The sequence below is a fragment of the Heterocephalus glaber genome, unplaced genomic scaffold, assembly GCF_053883595.1.
Source record: "Heterocephalus glaber isolate CG9 unplaced genomic scaffold, H.glaber_assembly_v1.0 deba00001720, whole genome shotgun sequence".
Lineage (NCBI taxonomy): Eukaryota > Metazoa > Chordata > Mammalia > Rodentia > Bathyergidae > Heterocephalus > Heterocephalus glaber.
In genome coordinates this window covers 5451403-5472268 of record NW_028258433.1, presented here as the reverse complement: position 1 = coordinate 5472268, position 20866 = coordinate 5451403, and the positions used below count along the sequence as shown (strand labels likewise).

Sequence of the window (20866 nt, the reverse complement as noted above, 5' to 3'; positions counted from 1 at the left end):
TGCAGAGAATAATGTAAACCAAAATGTACTTAAAATGCTTAGCTAGGAGAACACACTGTTCCCAAGCATGCCAGAAGCACTAGTTTAAAAATACAATGAGATTGTAACTTGAGATGTCGCCTTTAAACCTGGGCTGCAGATTTGCTGTGCTCAATATAACTCCTTACTTGACTGAGGTCTTCTTGAGCCTTGTGCGCTAGACTGTTTGTAGCCAAGTCACTAAATCAACATTTCTTTAAAGAAACAGAGGCTAAATCTCTTCTAACTCACATGGACTTCCTTCTCCGGAGAGGTCTTACTGAAGTGTTGTATCTTGGCTATCTTGATGTTATAACTTCCCAGCAGTAAAATACAATTTGGTGGTATTCAGAAATCAAGTATTTAAAAAATAAACATCATTCCCAAAACAAAGTAAATTTTCCATTTTTATAAAACAATACCATTATATGGGAAAATATTCACAATGTGTAATTATGTTTAAAAAAGCAGTCAACCCAGGGTATTATTACCTTATTACCACTATGACAAATAATGTACATCAAATTATGTGTCAGTAATGGGACAACAGTTGATTTTTTACTGTGACTTTCAGAATTTTCTTTGAAAGGTTTTTAAAGCCAAAGACATATAAATATGAAATATGACAATATTTTGTAAAAATGTATCACAGGCCAGGGTTTGTTTCCATAGTGCCCCTGTTCTCTTGCCCATAATAACATGCACCCCTTTAGTGACAACCTTCCCCTGCCTAGTCTGTCTCTGGACAGTGGTCATATCATGTTCTAAGCAATTATCTGTCTGTCAAATAAAGAGTTATACTGAGCACAGCAAATTTGTTCATAAGTGTAGGTAAGGCAGTTGAGGCAAAGCCAGTGACTCTCTCAAATGAAATCACAGATATATAGCAGAAGATCATCAAACCATCAACTGAATTTATCAAGTAAACCAGTGAAAAAGTTTGCATGGTTTGGTATAGGCCAAGTTACCAAGTAAAAAACCAAATGTCTTTCTCCCTTTCAGCAAATTGATTTCTGCTCCAAAACAAATACTAACTTAATTTCCTAAAGTTGCTCAGTTTCCCAAGACTAAGTGAGAGGGATGCTTTTAAGGAACAGATCCTCTTCATGAGTTGATTGTAACCCTGGAGCTGTTACGGGGAAGCTGGTGAGATCATAAGGCCAGGTATGTGGTTGAGACTTTCACAGAAAATTCTTTTATCAGAAGAAATTGGGAAGAATGTTGGACAGGCAAAAACAGATATCTGCTATAGAGCAAAATGAAACAATTATTATATTATTATATAGACTAATTACAAAAATTTTACTGAACTTCAGTCATAATACCTAGCTAAATGGTTGCATTTTTTCCCAGCAAAGTATAGTAGTCCCTCCTCCTTACCTGCAACTTCACTTTACACAATTGCAGTTATTTGCAGTGAGCCTTGCCCAGAAAATATTAAAGTGAAAACACCAGAAATAAATAATTCTTAAGTTTTAAATTGTATACTATTCTAAGAGTTTCACAAAATCTTCTGCCATCTCACATCACTCCATTGTGTCCTACTTGGAATGTTAATCATCCTTTTGTCCATTGTACCCACACTGTACATAGTACCTTTCCATTAGTTACTCAGTGGTCATCTCAGTTATCAGATAAGAATGCATAATATATATTGGGTTCAGTACTGCAAGGGTCTCAGGCATCTGCTGGGAGTCTTAGACTATATTCCTGCATAAAAGAGAGGACTACTGAAGTGCAGTAATTTGAGTATAGATCTTTGGGGCCCTCTGTCCAATGCCCTTCTCTGGTTTGGTCTCCATAGCTCAGACTTTCACCAAAAAATTGACAATGAGTTGATGCTTTACATTGTAGCCCTGGAGCTGTTATAGGGCAGGTGATGGTTGCCAATAGCAAACAAATAAAGTTGTCAAAATACTATTTTAATAGCTCGTAATGCTTTTACATAATGTGATGCTAGTTAACAAAGAGCACATTAAAAAAGAGAATTTCACACTTTTCTTCCCAAATGTCATTTAAATCTCATTAAGTGAGAGTTGAGAAATTATGACACTGACACTGATTCATTTTTTATTTACCTATGTTTTAGCCATAATAAGGGCCCTGGGGAAAACATTAGCCCATAATAACATGCACCCCTTTAGCGACAACTGAAGGTGGTAGTAGGAACTGTGAGGGATCACAAAAAATCAGTCGGGATTTGGTTAAGATTTGAGAGACAGATGAATAGAAATCCAACTCAACTTGGTGGGCACAATCAAATTTAATAGTGGTTAATTATGCCAGGTAATTTTGTTTATTTCTTTTGTCCCTGTCAGGTAAGGATCAGTTTATTTTGCCCTTAAATTGAGATACCGAATTGTTGGACCAGCAGTCTTTCTCGCTCTTCACCTAACTAATAATATACTACATGCTTTATGTATTTATGTGCTACAATGTTGGGTGCTTATATATTTAAAATTGTTACATCCTTTCAATGAATTGACTCTTTTATCATTATATCTTATCTCCTTTTTATAGTTTTTCATTGAATGTTCATCTGACAAAGAATAACTACTCTTATTCTCTTTTGGTTTCCATTTGCACTGAATATCCCTTTCCATCCCATCACTTTCAGTCTGTGTGTGTCCTTAAAGGTGAAACGAGTCTTCCAGTAAACAGCATGCAGTTGGGCCTTATAGAAGAATGTAAAAGGCAGGCAGGTGTGAGCAAACAGAACTGTAGTTCAGTGTGGAGAGTAATGGCCCAAGGAGCTATCTGCCATGGCTGGGATGTGGCTTCTTCTAATTTATTACCATTCCCTCATTGTAGTTTTTGTTTCTAGTTGATTCTAGAAAGTCAACTAAAAGTGAAATGCCTACCCATTTAAAAAATATATAAAGAGATCAGTTTATCTGAGTGACTGATGTAGGTGGAATTTGGTTAAGATTTGATTATTTGTGTTTATGTATTAAGATTTCAATTCATTATCCATATTGCTTTTAGGGAAAAAAATAGTTATCTGGAAAGCCTTTTAAATAAAATCTTCCTACCTGGTCTTCACCCCATCCCACTGCCTAACCAGAGCTTTTAGTTCCACAAAGAGTTTTTCTAAAAGATTCCCTGGCTGTCCATTTCTACCCCATTTGTCATCCTTCCCAGTCCCAGGGTCCTAGAAGTGTGCCAACCTACTCTGGGGTGTCTACTTATTCAGAGGTTCACATCCTCCTTTCTTTTGAGTTTTTGATGCGCTAAAACCCCTATCTTGTCTCCTTCATTTACTCTTTATGGCCTGCCTCTACTGGGATTCTGTTGCTTAACATTTCATTTTGATCATAGTAAAAGTAACAATAAAACAGAAAAAGACATAGTATTGTTAAAACTTAAATGAAAAATACAGAATATTGTACTTTCCTCCAAGACTTGCTGACTCATAATTAAGTTTAGAGCTTGTCTAGAAATTATTCCTCATTACTACTCACTACCATACTGAAGGAAAAAGCAAATTTAAGGATTGAAAATTTATAAGACAACATTTTATCTGTGCCTCTGTAGAGACTCATTTAGTACATGTTGCAAATAGAACAAGCATTTCCTACTTGCTCTGAAATCCTCCTATGCCTATCAAAGAGGAGGCCTTCACATAAGGACTCTTGACTAAATAGAACTTAGGAGCAATACATTAATTGCCCTTTGTAACTTCAAAAAGGAAAGCCCATGTTAGTCAAAGCAGCACAATTCTGCTAAATCTCTGTTTTAAACAGCCCTTGGAGATCTCAGAGACGGTCCTCCTGAGAGAAATGTTCTCCAAAGCTTTTATTTCCAACTTGTTGCCCCAGATATTTCTGAACCATGTGTATTTGGACGAAATTAATATGTCAGGTCTGAGTTGGTCAAAATTATTTGAAAAACCCTCACATCAGAGAAAAAACCTCAAGGTTTAGATTGTCAGTCCTCAGAGTGACAGAGGGTTAGGAGTTGCTGAGAAAAGTAGGCACTTTGAGAAAGGTGTCACCAAAGGGTCTGACTCCTTGAATTTACTGACAAATTTCTATCTAGGATCAACTACAGCAGTGAGACAGGGCTGTAGCTTTTGCACTGCCTTTTGTCCTGTTTTCCTAATCCACACCAAATGGCTCTGTCACACAAAACATTACAGATACTGTACAGGTACTGAGCTTTCAACAAAGATGTATAATCTCAGGTTCATGGCCAGTGTTAGTGTGAATCATTTTTGTGCAGTGGCCTCAAGAAGAGCTTATACTCTCCAGTGTAGGCTATGGAGGAAAACAAATATCAGAGCAAATGGAAATGCAATGACCTGACAAGGGCCCAAACCAACAGCAAAAGAAAGCCTTGGTAGAGACCTGATATGATAGGCTGTTTAATTTTGTTTGGAGAAACTGGCCTTTAGACAGATGAACTTCTTTTCCCTTGAATTCTTGTTTATCTAACAGACTTGTGGTTGAGATATGATCCAGGATTCACAAGGTCAAACAGTGAACTGCTTCACACACAGTGGACTCCACCCATCTCACTCCACGGCTTCCCCAGGCAGGTGGTCTGGTGGGCTGCGGGTACGCCCACCCCACAAATGGTCACCCAAAGGACATATCAACCTCTTGGGCTTGGCCCTCTTGATTTTTGGCAGCTTCATGAAACTCGGGGCTCAACTTCCTTTCCCATGCTGTTCTCTGAGCTTGAAATCATTCCAATGTGTTCAATGAATGAACATCTTGTTAAAATGCATTGGGAATTGAGGCCATCAGTGAAATCTAAAATATACTAACACATTGGATTTTTAATACCTTTCTTTCTTCATGAGAAATAGATTTTCAAAGATTACCCATTATCCCAAGAGTGAAAGAATGAAGGATTATTGAATATTCTTATCCTTATCTTTGAAACTTAAAGAAAATCTATTAAAAAGAGGATTCATAAAGCAGTCTTCCCTCCTTCTCCCCTAATCCCCTGGTTCTCTAGTGTATAAACAGGACATTTTTCCCCACCTGAAACCTAGCCCTTGGATTCTATTATCTGTGGTCTTGTTATTATCCCCTTACTTACGGATCCACAGCAAAGATAATCTCAGTAGGTACATAACAGGTCCCTTTGTGTTGCCTGTCTACTCTACACTCATCTCTGGGCAGGCCAACTTGCAAAGACTCAACTGGGAACAACTCTGCCTTGAGATAAAGTGCACAAAGCTCACAAGCATCTCTTTGATTAAGAGGGCAGAGCAGGGATATGGATGTACAACTTATAATTTTCCTTTTTGTTTTTCTATTTTTCAGAAATTGAGGCCAAAGAAGCATGTAACTGGCTCCGTGCTGCTGGGTTCCCGCAATACGCTCAGTTGTATGAGGGTATGTCACCTTCTGCTCGCACTGTCCCTCAGTGTTTCTCCATCAGCACTTTGTCCACACTTTCTTCTGTAACTTTTCCTTGTTTTTTTCTTCACCACTCTGTTTTCTTGAAACCAAACTGAAGTAGTTAATAAATTTCTTAGAAGTCTCAAAACTAATTGCTTTGCACTTTCTCCTATTTCTGTTCACTTTATATGAAAAATGTTAAGGTATAATATGGATGAGATGTAATTCTTTTTAGTTTTTGGTAAGGTGATTGTATTGCTAGAATTATACTTTCTTTATCAATTATATAATTGACAATTAATAAATGTACTCACCTGTATCTTACTTATATCTAAAATTATAACCAAAGACTTTAACTCTCTCTTGAGTCATCCCCGTGTACAGTGAATTAGGTTGGTAGCAGAAAGCAGACTCACTTATGGAGGATTACTCCTAATAGCATCCATGGCAAAGGTGTGGACAGAATAGGAATCCACAAGGAACAGTGCATAGTATAGGAATCCAGGGCTTGTAAGAGCAGAGCTGTCACTACTATAGGCCCAAAGGGATAGGCAGAAGGGGATGGTGGCAGGGCCCAAAGGTGAGGAGCTATGGAGCAGACCCTCCCTTGGAGAGAGCACACAGCTGACCATGAGTGCCTCCTGTGGAAAGATAAGGGGGATAAATATCCTGACCCCAGGCTTTTCCTTCCATTTCCAGCCAGTGCTTCACTTGGATAAAACAAGAGGAAGCCAGATGACATAGGTCTCCTTAGTTGCTATCTGTCCCCAAAGGTGACGCTTGGGACACAAAGCAAGGTGCAGAGAAGTGAAGAGTAGGTCTGCAGGACTAAATAGAGGCTACCTAGCACACGAAACAGTACCACATTATCTTCCTGATGCCATGAATTTTGTATGATGAAAAGATTAACAAAATTAGCCTTTACGTATTGATGACTTCCATCTCTTCATCTAGAAGTTGAATTTTATATTAAAAAATAAAGCAATGTGTCTACTTCTCTCACCTTAAATTCTATGAGGTAAAGGAGAGATTATCTTTCTTTGGGTGTTGGACTTTGAGATCTCTGATAAAAGTTTTCATAGAATTGTAGCCTTTTAGACAAGGAGGAATTTTATAGTTTAGTTCTAAGTAATTCTCCTCCAGCAGCTCACTGATTAGAAAGGAGAAGCCTGGAAAGATGGAAGAGTTAGAACTAAAATCCCAGTCTCTTGACCATTAGAAAGTATATTTTCTAATCTCCACTTGGTTTACATACTCAAGGTCAAGATAGCTTACAAGTCACATATAAGATTGTGTTTCAGCCATATGAATTGAATAAATGTAATAAGAATAAATACTTCTATGGTGTATGCCAGGTATTATTCAAAGCACCTATACTATCCGCTTAATATTCACAGACCATCATACCATAGGTATGATAATTATCATTCCCATTTTACAGAGGCCAACGGAGGTTAAGTGACTTGCCCTTTGTTCCACAACTAAGACGTAATCAGGACTCAAAGTAAGAGCATCTGCACTTCAGAATTTGTTTTTCTCACTGCAACACACACTCACTTGCCTAGAATGAGATAGTCTTCATCGTGGGACCATCTTTACCTGTTTCACCAGAAGAGGAATTGTTTCTGCTTCCAACTCACACTGAGAGTTAGATACCCATGCCAGATTTATCGTGAATGGCAAGGTAAAGGCAGGACAACATATAAAATGAGAAAGAGAAAGAATAACAAGACAAAGATGATGAAACAGCATTGTTAAATTTGACTATGGCCTCTATGCTAATGACCTCAGATTTTTACCTATATAAATGAGGTACCGAAAATTAATGCCATGTTCTGAATATTGGCTGATGACCTCTCCAGCTGGCATGAACAGTTTGTTGGAGAAAAGTTATGGTGTTGGAATTTCTTCTTCTCTTTGGGTAGATCAATTGAATATTTTGCTGAGACTTTGAAGTAACTCAAGGTTTAGCTACAAAAGAAAACATTGAGGCAATTTAACTTTGGGTATTTTTGTAAATGTCCTTTTTGAAGGAAAAAAAAATCTGACAAAGTAGTCCATGAAATCAACAGGATAAAAGTCAGTGATGTTCACATTAGGTAGACGATGGGAGTGTAAAAGCTCTTCAAATCCACATTAATCTAAGTCTGTAATAAGGATGAGATATAAATATGCAAGCGCTTAGTATTAAATCCAAGGTCACGTACTTGATTATCTCATATTTCACACTTATATCGTATTCTCAAAAGCATTTACTGTGATAAAAATAAAACTGTCTGCTATTTTAAACACCACCAACAATGGTAATGAGCAATGACTATTAAGATCAGTGACTTGTACAGATCCTGGTAGTCTGAATGTGTCAGGGCCCATTCAGATAAAACAGTGTACATAAACCTGTTTGTCCCTCCCTTTCTCTTTCTCAGATTCACAATTTCCCATTAACATTGTGGCTGTCAAGAACGATCATGATTTTCTTGAAAAGGACCTTGTAGAACCTCTTTGCAGGTAAACTGTGGGAAGCATTTTCATTTCTTTTCATTGGTTAGTCCCCAGTAGTTATCAGTAATTTGAAGGTCAGGTTTAGCAATTCAGTAAATATTTATTGTGAGCCTATTAAGTGCCAGACACAGGTCCAAGTTCTAAATATACCATAGTGAGTGTGATCAGTTTGTGTTTTTGTGGAATTTAAATCCTAATAAGGGACTTCGAATAATAGATCAAATAAAAGAAAGAGGAAAGCATGAGTTAGAAGAAGAAGAAAAGAAAGGGTATGACTATTTCCTAGTGTATTATATGCTATTAAAAAAATTAAAGCAGGATGAAGGATATAGCTGGTGATTGGAGAGCATAGATGAGTTAGTGGGAGGAGACAGCATGGGCAGACATAACATGAGTAGTCAGGGAAAATGCTAAAACTTCCATGATTACGTCAAGTTTGATTATATTTTTTGCAAAGTCAAGTGATTATATCCTCAAACTGGAATATGTAAGGCCAAGTAATTGCAGCACAAATTTGCATATTTAAACCTTTGCTGCATGATAGATGCTATAACAAGAAAAGATGTATATATGAATAATTCTCTACCCCTTAAATACTTCCGAAATCAGAGGAGATTGGGGGCCTTCAGGGTGCTATGGCTGTAGACAAATTTTCATTTCATTTGGATCAAAAGTTTTAGGAATGGTATTGTGGGAGCCATATGATGAATCTATTTTAACTTTGCAAGAAACCAGAAAAGTTTCCAAAGTGACTCTACTACGTTGTATTCCCACCCACAACACATGAGACTTTTAACTGTGCCCCACTTTTTTAGTGTCAGACTTACACAGTCTAGCGTTATTACACTGTGGTTTTAATTTGCATTTTCTTAATGACTAATAATGTTGAACATATTTTCATGTGATTATTTGCCATCTATCTTCTTTTGTAAAACAACTATTCAAATCTTTTGCCCATCTTTAATTATATTTTTCTTATTGAGTTTTAGATTTTTGGTTTGTCCTAGATATAAGTCCTTTGTCAGATATGTATTTTATAAATATTTTCTGCCAGTCAATTCCTTGTCTTGTCAATATCATAGCAGTATCCTTCATAGAATGAAAGTTTTTAATTATGATGAAGTCTAACTTATCTATTTTCATGTGTTTAATTTTATATCAAGGAAATATTTGCCTAACATAAGGTCACAACTATTTCATCCTGTATTTTCCTGTAGATATTTAATAAATTTATATTTCATGTTTAAGTGCATTCTATTTTGAGTTTTTTATGTAAGGCACAAGATATGAGTCAAAATTGTTTTTTTGCATGTGAATGTCCAATTGTTTCATCTCTATGTTGAAAAAACTGTGTCTTCATTGAATTGCATTGACCATATATGTATGTTGTATTTCTAGATTCTCTATTCTGCTCTAGTTATTCATGTTTCTATCTTTTCATCAATAGGACACCATTTTATTATTTAGCTTCAGTTAAGTCTTGGAATCTAACAGTGTGAGTCTTCCAATTTTGTCCTTCTTTGCTAAGATTGTTTAGGCTATTCTATTTTCCCTGCCTTTTCACATAAGTTTTAGAACAGCTTGCCAATATTTATTTTTAAAGTCCTATTGGAGTTTTGATTTGGACTGTGTTCAAGCTATGTATTAGTTTGGAGAGAAGTGATATCTTAACAAAATTTAATCTTTTATAAACAGAATGTCTATCTACTTAGGTGTCTTTTTTTCAATATTGATTTGTAGTTTTAACATATGAACTGTACACATACTTGATAGTATCTAAGAATTTCATATTTGTACTGTTTTTATAAATAGTACTGTTTTTATCATATCAATTTCCAAGTATTTTGCTGTAATATAATTTTTGTATATTTTCTTTGTATCCTGCAGTCTTTCTAAATTCATTCATCAATTCTAGTCATTTTGTTGTACTATTTTCCTTAAGACTTTATTTCTAAAGTGTTGATGAAAGATTACATATTAAACCATGAATAAAAATTATATTATATATTTTAAATCAAGGTTTTAAAAAAATTTCAGGGCAAACACAGTCTCTTGTGTGGTTCTATTCCCAGGATGATATTTGTGGCTTAGTGGGCCAGGTGTTGAATCTCAAATATGTGGGTGATAAATCCTTATCTACTTACTGCTGCACATGATATGAGATGCCTTGAATAAGTTATGGACATTTTCTATAAAAAAAAATCCATGCTTAAAAAGTCTCTCAGACATAAACAGGTTACAGGAATGACCCAGTACTCTTAACGTGAAATCATATAGAGATATAAAGTTGTGAACAACAATACTTGTATCAGCCAGAAAACGTCAAGAAGTCTTCTTTTGTAGAGCACATGAGCCATCAGAATACAGCAGTAGCAGGATCCATACATGTGTGCCACCAAAGCATTACTGCATCAACATGAGGAAGCCAGCACTGCTATGCACCATAGCACTCTTTATAAGGACCCAGCTTGTGCAATGATGGTTAGGGTAGCAGGATGTTGTTATAATTGGAAGACTTCTTAGGGAAGCTATGTTTCCAAAAATATTATGAAGCAAGAAAAACATTTGGCTGGAGGTGTGTGAACTGAGATTCTCAGGGCGTAGGAGCTGTGGGTAGAAAAGAGGCCAAAGGAATAGTCAAACCCAGGGTGGATCAAAGGAAGGAGGCGGAGTAGGTAGACAGATGGAGGTGGCTTGGCCAAGAAGAAGCAGCATGGAATTTCCTTTCCTTCACTGTGAGTTCCACCAAGACACAGGTTTCCTGCCTAGAAATGGTGGAAAATAGACAGAAGGAAGATCTTCAGCTGGAGAGGAATGACAGTGATTTTAAAACTCTGAGACTGATGAATAGTTAATTAGGCACTCACCCACCTAGATGGTAAGTCACGACTAATGCCAAGAGAGCAGCAAGGGGTTGGGATTTTGTTTTCTTCTTTGTGCCCTGTATACATACAGAGAGAGAGAGAGAGAGAGAGAGAGAGAGAGAGAGAGAGAGAGATCTGTTCTCATTTTATTTTTAAACCTTTGTGGGCTTTATAGTTCTCATACATATTTGAAATGCTGAGATACTACAGAACTGTAAAGAGTATCATAGCCAGAGGGCGGGTAGCATCTGTCAGGTAGACAAAAGAAGACAGAGCTGGAGGTCTCCTACAAACGGGAGCCGTGACAAGATTTTTACTCACCTTTGGTCTTCTGCAGATGCCTCTCCTGTGAAGACAAGCAGTTAATGCCCTAGGCCCCAGTTTACTGGAAAGGTGTTAAACAGCATCATGTTATTTGATGGACTTGGAATTATGCATATTTTGCTCAGGTTAGTGGCTGGCAGCAAAAGCCCAGAACTGGCCCCAAAATGTGGACTGTAAGCCCTCTCCTCCCTTTTAAAAAGATATTTGGAGCTCTCATTTTTAGTCCCAAGAAACTAGACAGGTTTGCTGCCTTTGCTGAAGGGGTGACCCTCTGTAATGAACTGAGTCTCACTGTGGGTCCAGCAGGGCTGACAGAACCAACACACAGTAAGCACTCTGTAAATGCTTGATGCTACCACTGAAGAGTGTCAGAAGAGTACACTATTATTTTAGCAACTGTGGCTATTGTGGTGTTTTTGATCGACCCTTAATTGAAATATATTTTCTCCTTGGAATCATGAAAAGGTCATTGCAAATCTAATTGACCAGGTAAACTAATTGAAACTATAAGTCTATCAGAATGTAAGGATAGCCAAGGTGTCAAAATATTTTGTGAAGTTTTTCACCTTGAAGATAAATTATAGCAAAACAAAGCTCTGGAATGAAATCTTTAAAAGGAGAAGTAATGTGTCATTAGCACTTTTGCTATGTCCAGTGTTCATTCACACTCCTAAAGTAGGGCCTTGATGTTTAATGTGATCATTGAATTTTTAAATTTATTTATTGATTGATTGATTGATTGATTGATACTGGGGATCAAACTCGGGTCTTTGCACTTGCGCAGCAGGCAGTGAAACCACTGAGCTAAATCCCCGGCCCATAATGTGATCATTGAATTTTTAACATTATCCCAGTAAACTGTTTGCAGAATCAGAGTTCTTAATAAATACTAATAAGCTTTAGCTAATGTAGAATAAGGGAACCCCCACATTCAGTGTTATTGGGTGGGTGCAGCTATGAAACTGTTTAGGAATATATATATCCTTCATGTTTAAATGGATAATAGGGCTGAGGATGCAAGTCAATAATAGAACACTTGCCTGGCCTGCAGAAAGCCCTGGTTTCAGTCCTAATACCAAAAAAGAAGGGAGAAGAAAGGATAATAAATGACACTGTTTCATATGAAGCCAGGAGGTGGAGGAAACTGCTGACAAGAATGATATTTACAATTTCCTTCTAGACAGAAAGACCTGTATTTGATTTGGTTGTGCTAAATAACATTAATAATATTAAATAATGGTACTCTTTGGGAACATTGATAATAAATTATAAATATTTCCCTTTTAGAATTTTGTATAAAACATTGATTTTTTTTTTTTTTTGCCTTTTAAAATTGCTTCTTATATGACCTTTTCTAACCAGCTATTCAAGGTAACTTAGAACACCTCAACTTTTAGGAAAAATGCACAAGAAACTATGAAATGAGTCCTGAGATTTAGGAGTGGGGAAAGGAGTTTATATTTTTAATACTATTCACTTTTTCTTTTTATGTATTTGTATTATATTTGCAGTATTTTTAGAAGTACCTGGCTTTGTCAGATGCCAATGGCAAGCATTTAACAAGTATCACTATGCACATAGTACACACGGCTCCCAGTTAGTTCTCGCCCGACCTGTGAAGAACAGTGCTGTAGCTATTGTTACTCAGAATTCAGGTGACCAGACTCCTGGTCTGAGCAGTTGGATGATGGAGGCACCATTTCCTGAAAGAGAGAATGACCATAGAAGGGATGTGAGCCTGGTGAGAGTCCAGGAGAGCCAGAGGGGAAGATGTGAAGTATGTGGAGTTGGGTATCCACAGTGGTACAGTTGGGTATGCAGGCCTGGATCAGGACAGGACCCCTGCTGGAGACAGAAATATGTAGCCATAAGGCTAAGAAGGTTTGAAGGTCCCAATAGAGTTTAGGTCAGCTGGGGCATCCTCCTTCAGGGAACAGCAGAAGGAAATAAGCCCCACCATGTCAGTAAGTGATCTAGATCACCTGGGCACCTCTGGGGCTGTATTTGTTTTGCTTTCAGATTTTCAACTTCTCTCAAAAATCTCTGACTGTGAGCTTACTCTAACTAAAGCCAGTTGCCACTAGTGAAATTACCTGTGTCACATGCAATTGTCATAAACAGTTAAAAAGCCAAGGACACTCCATTGGATTTTATGAATATAAAACTTGTCTAAAATCCCACAAACTATTTGTCCTTTTTTTGGTCATTTGATCTTTACCCTTGGGTCTCTTTGGTTGTCATCCTTTATTGATTGACCAGTAGAGCTTATACTCTTTGAAACTGATCATTAGAACATATAGCTTACTTAAAGCTATTTTCCAGTTTGAGCTAAATGACCCCACACAATTCCACACATGCACCCCTCTCCTAACAACATGCACACCCTTAGTTTTCTTTGCATGCGCAAACTTGGCCTTAGCTAATATCCAGGGGCAGTTGTTTGTGAGCTTCTGAGCTAGAACTGAGGCCCCTTTTCCGGCAGCATGCTGAACTCTTAGTGGAACAGCTAAGAGGGAGAGCTCAGTAGAACAGAGTTGTAGCTTCCCTGGCTGGGCGTGGTGTGACCATAGCCACTTGCTGACTTGCAGCTACACACTTATTTTTTATGTCTCCTCCCATTAAACGCCAAAAGCCCACCTGCTGTTGGCGTGTGACTTTCGAAAGTCCTGTTCCTCAGGAAGTTGCATACCAGAGCCTATCTCTTTGGCACAGCATATCCTCCCTGCTGTCCAGAATCTCTGTTAACTTCTCTCAGCACAGAGCTCTTTCCCATGCCCTGGAGCTATAGCCAGGGAGGAGGAGCTGCCCCTTACTTGTAGCCTTTGACCCCTGGGTCAGAGCTGGTCTTCAGTGACCTGGGTTCCTGAATGCCTTTGATGTTCCTACCCAGAACACTCCTCAGCAGACAGGGTTGGCTTCCCCAACATGACACAGGAGTCAGGGGTGAGAAGTTCAAGCTGCTGGGCTTGAATCAGAATCGTTTGGAAGAGATGAATTCATCCTATCCTTGTTTGTTATTCCTCTCATGCCTTTGGCAGAAATATTAGAAATATCATGGAAAGCTGGCTACTACATTAAATAGGAGACCTCATGACCAGTCTGAAGTCTAGCTGAGTAAATGTGAAATCTGAATCCAAATATGAAGAAGGAGAAGATTCTATTGTTTTTCTATGCATCTGTAGGGGAAGCCTCTGTGTGCCTCCCAGGCTTGTGCACAGCACTGAGTTAAAACCCTAACAATCTGGACAGTCTCCTCCCAGTCACCGTCCTACACTTCCAGCACATGCTAAGCTAACCACTGCCTTCTTTCAGGCTCTTCTGCAGGACTGCTCTGCTCCTACAATACAGCCATTACCCTAGGCCCTAAGGTCCCTCCTGGATGCCCCCAGCAGTCTGTGCTCAGCTCAGTTTTACCCTGGACACTGCTCATTCTTGCTGTGGTCAGCTGGGCCTGGGAGGAAATTTCAACCAGTTTCTAAAGCTCCACAGTGAGGGCTGTGTCATTCAGTTGCATACCATGCTCAGGTTTTTTGTAGCTTGTCCTCAACAGGACCTCAATAAATGTTTTTGAAGCTAAACTTGGACTTGGAAGAAAATAACCTGTCAGTTCATAAATTATTTTATAGCTTCTTCATATTAGAGAACATTCTATGGTGATAAAGTATTCAGTTTCTCGTCATAGTATCCTACATTGCTCTCCTTCTTAAGTGACTTCATAAGGAACACACTGTTCTCCCTGTCTTCCTTTTCTCAGGATCCACTCACATCTCAGCTCTCCTCCTGCAGGCTCCCTCCACCCACCCCATCCCTGTATTCTCTACAACGCCCTAACCATTTACTGAATCCAAAATCCAAAAGGCTTACTTTGTCCATTTTGGAATCCTCATTCTTTGGCTCCCAAAACACCATCTTCATCTAACTCTGTTGATCTACATCGTTGACTGCATTCTTCAGGCTTCTGAATTCTCCCTCAGTGTTTGGTTTCAATTGCAATCAGTCCTTGATATCCAGGGGTTGCACATCCATGAATTCAACCAACTGCAAATAAAAAATGTAAGAACTATTTATATAGCATTTCCATTGTGTTAGGGGGTATTGTAAGTTTCTAGAGATGATACAAAGTACACGGAAGGATGTGCATAGATTATATGCAAATACTAAGCTATTTTACATAACAGACTTGAGCATCCAAGGATTTTAGTGTCTGTAGGGGAGTCCTGGAAAAAGTCCCCTGTGGATACTGTGGAGGACTTACATTATATTTCTTTTATGTATGTCATCTCTGTGTTGGTCATTCCCAAGTGGATCTGGATATCATCAGGACCCCTAAAATTTAATATATCCAAAAATGAGCTCATTGTCTTCACCACACCCTAGCTCCCAAGTGACTTCAGTGTTTTACTGTTCTCTGTATTTAATGGCACAACCACAAAAGCCTGAAATCTGTGATTATCTATGCCTTCTGCCTCTGTAGTTTTCACGTTAACCAATGCTCAAGTCTTTATCTTCCCCCATCGTCCTATTCTCACTCCTCTTCTTTATCTCTTTGTTATCTCCCACCTGAACTCAGGATCATCTCCTCTTTAGTTTATTTTCCTTCTTGGCCTAGTTACATTTCTAATATGCAAATCTTATTATGCTGTTTCCCTCTTGCCCTTGCCCACAGATTTCACCTAACATCTTTATTTGGAGTCCTTCATGATCTAGCCCTTACCTCTCTCACCAGACTTATTCCTACTCACTAGTTGTAATTACTGGACTATAGCAAACAATGTAATGCTGTTTTTTTCTCTTAAAATTGTTCTAGCGGAAGCAACAAATTTCTCTTAGTCATTTATGGTGCTATTCATATATTAACTCCTTTGGGAGGTGTTGTTTTAATGCTTTCAGGAATTGAGTTGCTTCTTTGTTTTTTTTTATCCTGTTTTTATCCCACATGGGATTATGAGATCCTCAAGGACAAAGAATATATCTTGTTCATCTCTGGTTTCATAGCACCTATACTCTTCCTGGTTCAGAGCACACACTGTCGTGTTAATGTATCCCAACTTCTTCTTTTATTTCCCTATCCACTAAAATATTGTTACATTCTAACATGAGAATATTGAATATCCCTCCTTTACTCATGTATTAGTCCTTCTAAGGCATTCTGAAGACAATAGAAATTAACTTGCCTGTAGACATCTTTTCTGAAACAGTCAAACTACTTTGCCTAAATTAACGCACAAATTCACTTCAAGCATAAAGAGGGCAGGCTTCATCAGTGTCATGGGTTTTCTCTTTTCCTCAAAACAATGGAGAGGGGAAGGAAACAGCACTTTATCGAACAGCTTGTATAGGTACCTGCCACATGCCCTCATTTCCCAGACCCTCCTAAAATTTTTCTTGGGTAGACAGGAGCAGACAATTCACTGGATGGGAAGTTCTAGTTTGGCTATAAATCACATGTGCCTCCCTTGACTAAGTGCTCCTCTTAGAGGCTTTGTCTCCTTGTCTGAAAAGAGTCAGTCTACATGTTCCCTGGAATTGATGAAGCCTTACTGCTTCCTTAGCAAACATTGACTAAATGGATTCACTTTGATTCCATGTTTTTTCTAGGCAGGGGAATACAAATATTACATTTTTAGTGTGTAATATTCAGTGACATAATAATTCTGTTATTCTGGCTATACAAAGTCCATCAGTGATCAGACTTATATGAACTAAGTATTGCAGTTAAATAAAAAGTCTATAAAGATGATCTTGTATAAAAATTCCTTTTAGGCTTTATGGGGCTTAGACAAAGACTAAATTAAGGTTTGTGCCTCAAGAGAGGGTCTGACCTAATGGGTCTGATACAAAATTCACACAGCAAACAAAATAAATTTTATAATTGAAAGTTTTATTCACACTGGTGCAGTTTTAAAGGCATTCAGTATTAGACTCAGATTATCTGAAGGGTTTTATATTATTTGTGATTAAGTTGCACAGAAATAAATACCAATGCTAAATATCTGTCTTAAACACAGGATGGTCTGAGGCATACCCAGATTTCACAGTGGTTTTGATAAAGTATAGTGAATACTTCTACCAATGACATATATTACCTATCAGAGTCAGATCTGAAAGAGGATATTTTCTCATATATCTCTGGTTTATATGTTTCATCCAGTCTAAGTTCTAGCTATTGTTTAATTTGCCTTGTGTGAGATAAATCACAGGCTAGGGCAACATCATGCCAGGAATGTGTACCTAGTTTCAGACCACCCTACAGAGTATTTAGTTCCTCTGGAAGATTGGAGGATTCAGAAGAGTTGGATGGTTTGTATGAATGATGTTGGAAATTGTACCCAAAATTTCTAAGATCTTCAATGATGATAACTTTGTAGATAGGAGGAAGAATTGACAAGCATATAGACTGAGAGAAAAAGAACAATGTATCAAAAGAAATACAGATCACTTAATATGTCATTTTTATTAGTACATGTTTGCAGTACATAATGATTACATTCATTGTAGGGAGTAGGTACATGTACATAACATGTCTTAATTCTTCTATTTACTGATTTTTAAGTCCAAGAAATAAAACAGTTTTCAATAAATAAAACAAAAAGTTATATTTTTAAATAAATAGACTCTTTTTCTAGCACTTTTAGGTTCACAGATACACATTTCCACTATTATCAACATCCCCCACCAGAGTGATCCATTTGTGGCACGTTTACCCATGTGCAGATTTTTGGTACACAGTCCATTAATCTAGATTGACACATCATTACCATCCAAAGTTTATAGTGTACATTGGGATTCACTCTTAGTGCTTTTATTCTGAGTCTTGACAACTGTCTATTGATGTGTATCCACCGTTGTAACATCACATAAAGTAGTTTCACTATGTTAAAAATCCTCTGTTCTGCTTATTCTTCCATCCATCACCCTCCCCTTGCCCAATCTCTGATAACTATTTACCTTTTGACTCTCCATAGTGTCACCTCTTCCAGAATGTTATATGGTTGGCACCATACAATATGTAGCCTTCAAATTAGTTCTTCCACTTAGTAATAAACATTTACATTTCCTCCCCATCTTCCATTTCCTAAAGCTCATTTCTAATTATTGCAGAATAGTATTCCATTGTCTGCCTGTATCATAGTTTATTCATTTGCTGACATTTCAATTACTTTTAAGTTTTAGCAGTTATGAATTAAGCTGATATAAAGACTCATGTGCAGATTTTTGTCTACACATGAAGTTTCAAGACATTTGGATAAATACCAAGGAGTATGATTGCTGGATTACATGGTAAAGGTATGTTTTACAGTATGAATTTGTTCAACTGTCTTCAAAAGTGGCTGAAATATTTTGCATTCTCAGCAGCAGTAAGTGAGAGTTTCTGTTTGTCTATAATCTCACCAGCAGTTAGTATTATCAGTGTTTTAGATTTGCAGTGGTATCTCATGATTACTTTGACAATGACATGTGACCATTGAACATGACAGTGATAGCTTATCTGCTATCTTTGTATCTTTTTCTGTAAGGTATCTGTTCAAAACTCTGGCCCATTTTTAATTGGGCTATTTGCTTCCTTATTGTTGGGTTTTAAGACTTCTTTGTATATTTTAGGTAATGGTCCTTTGTCAAGTATACTTTCGAAGAGTATTTTCTTACAGGTTACAGCTTGTCTTCTCATTCTCACTATAATGTCTTTCTCAGAGCAGAAGTTTTGTACGTAATGAAGTTCAATTCATCAATTATTTTTTTCATGGACTGTGTCTTTGATGTTGAATCTAAAAAGCCATTACTGTACATAAGGCCATCAAGATTTTTTCCTGTGATTTCATTTACAAGTTTAATAGTTTTATGTTTACATTTCATCTATTATATATTGAGTTGATTTCTGTGAAGGATGTAAGGTCTGTATCTAGATGATTTTCTTTTTTTTGCATGTGGATATCTAGTTGTTTCAGCACTCTTTCTTTTATCTGTTGTATTACCTTTTGCTCCTTTGTCAAAGTCTGCTGACTGTATTTATGTTAGTCTAGTTTGGGTCTCAATTCTGTCCCACTGATCTATTTGTCTATACTTTTGGCAGCACCAACTTAATTTGATTATTGCTGTTTTATAGTAAGTCTTGAATTTGGGTAGTGTCAGCCCTCCAATTTTGTTTTCCTTCAATATTATGTGGGCTATTCTGAGTCTTTTGCCTCTGTACACATGTTAAAATAAGTTTATTAATAAATATTGTCTTGTACTTTTTTGTTTAAGACTCAACGTTTTGAATATTATAGTGTGGCAACTCAAAATCAGATTATCATTCCCTAGGATTTCTTGTTGTTCTTGTAGTTATTGTTGTTGTCGCTGTTCAACTAGCAATTCCCTAAAGTCTGTCCTTTGTTGCACATAGCCACCGATGTTCTCTACTTAGTTAATTTAGTAGATAGAAAGTGATTGCATGGAGATTTCCTTAAATACCTTGAACAGTTGCATCTCCCAGGCTTTGCCTACAGGCTTTTTGTGCACATTGCAGTATTGCTTTGATGCTCTGGCAGGAAGATGGTAACTCACCCTTACCTTTACTTCCTGTTTGTTTGTGTTCCTGTAATTCCCATTTCCTGGGAATGCACAGTTTTGCACATGTACTTAGTCATCTAGATTCCTAAAGATATCCTGGAATTTTTCTAGGACCCCTATGGGCACCTCATTCTCCAACTGTTATCATTGTTTCAGGCAGCGGCATGGTTAAAAACTTGAGACTGATAATTTTTGACAGACACTCTACATAAAAGCTGTTTTCAGTGGTTAGCTCAGAGTCAGATTAAATAAAGGAATCCCTGTGAAAGGGGCCTTTCGGAGAACTCCTAGACCCCTTGGGGGAGCTCCAGTGGGTTCTGCCCTCTTCAGTGTCTGCTGAGCTGTTAGTTTCACAGACACTCTGACTATGAGGCTGTTGTTTCAAAGCTTCTGCCAAGCTGGCAAAGGGACCCAGGAATGAAGCAAGTTCATAAAACTTACTCTTTTTAGACCCATTCTGCCAATTTTTAAAAGTAGTCATTGCTCAGTTTGTTACAAACCTATATTAATTTTCAGCATTCTTTATAGTTGGACTTTGACAATATTTGCCAGTATCCTCACTGCTTTTATGGAAAAGGGTTTTGGAGGTCTTTGCATCACAATTCCCACTGATATCTCTCACCTGTCTTTTTTCCATTTTATTGAAGTATAATTTACATTAGAGAAATAACTGATTTAAAGTATACAGTTTGATGAGTTTTGTCAAATGTATGCAGTTATGTAGCTATTGCCACAATTGTGATGTAGGACTTCTTTGTTAACTTAGAAAGTTCTCCTTGTTGGCACTTGACAAACACTGACTTCTGTCACTACAGTTTCATCTTTTCTATAATTTTCTTTTTCTGTTTTTTGGGGGGGTTTTTTGTACCAGGGATTGAACTGGAGACCTTGTGCTTGCAAGGCAGGTTGTGGAACCAATGAGCTAAACCCCCAGCCCTTTTCTATAATTTTTTATAAATATAAAGTTTATTTTCATCATATCTGTCTTCTTACACTTAGCATAATGCCTCTGCAAGTGATCCAAGTTGTTGCATGTTGTGTCAGTAGTTGATGACTTAAACTTTTGAGTATTCTATTATATAAATACACCACAAATTTTATATCCATTTACCACTCGATGAACATTTGGGCCATTTCTACTTTTTGACTATTTTATGAAGAAACTTTCTATAAACATTCAAGTACAAATCTTTTTATGGGTATATGATTATCTTGAATAAATAGCTAGGATTATTTATTGAATAAACAGTGGGATTG

The 20866-nt window shown here is 37.4% G+C and overlaps 1 protein-coding gene across 13 annotated transcripts in view; it reads left to right on the top strand.

Annotated features, from left to right (window-relative positions):
* Positions 1 to 20866, top strand: part of Stard13 (StAR related lipid transfer domain containing 13) — a 532559-nt gene that overhangs the window by 473411 nt on the left and 38282 nt on the right. For 12 of the 13 annotated variants that reach the window (XM_021266494.2, XM_087199584.1, XM_087199587.1 and 9 more), the window contains 2 exons: positions 5292 to 5363; positions 7796 to 7877. In XM_021266494.2, coding sequence (XP_021122153.2) covers positions 5292 to 5363; positions 7796 to 7877 — 154 coding nt within the window. Of the gene's footprint in view, positions 1 to 5291; positions 5364 to 7795; positions 7878 to 9815; positions 11185 to 20866 lie in introns of those variants that run through there. The other variant, XM_021266496.2, reaches the window with a different exon arrangement.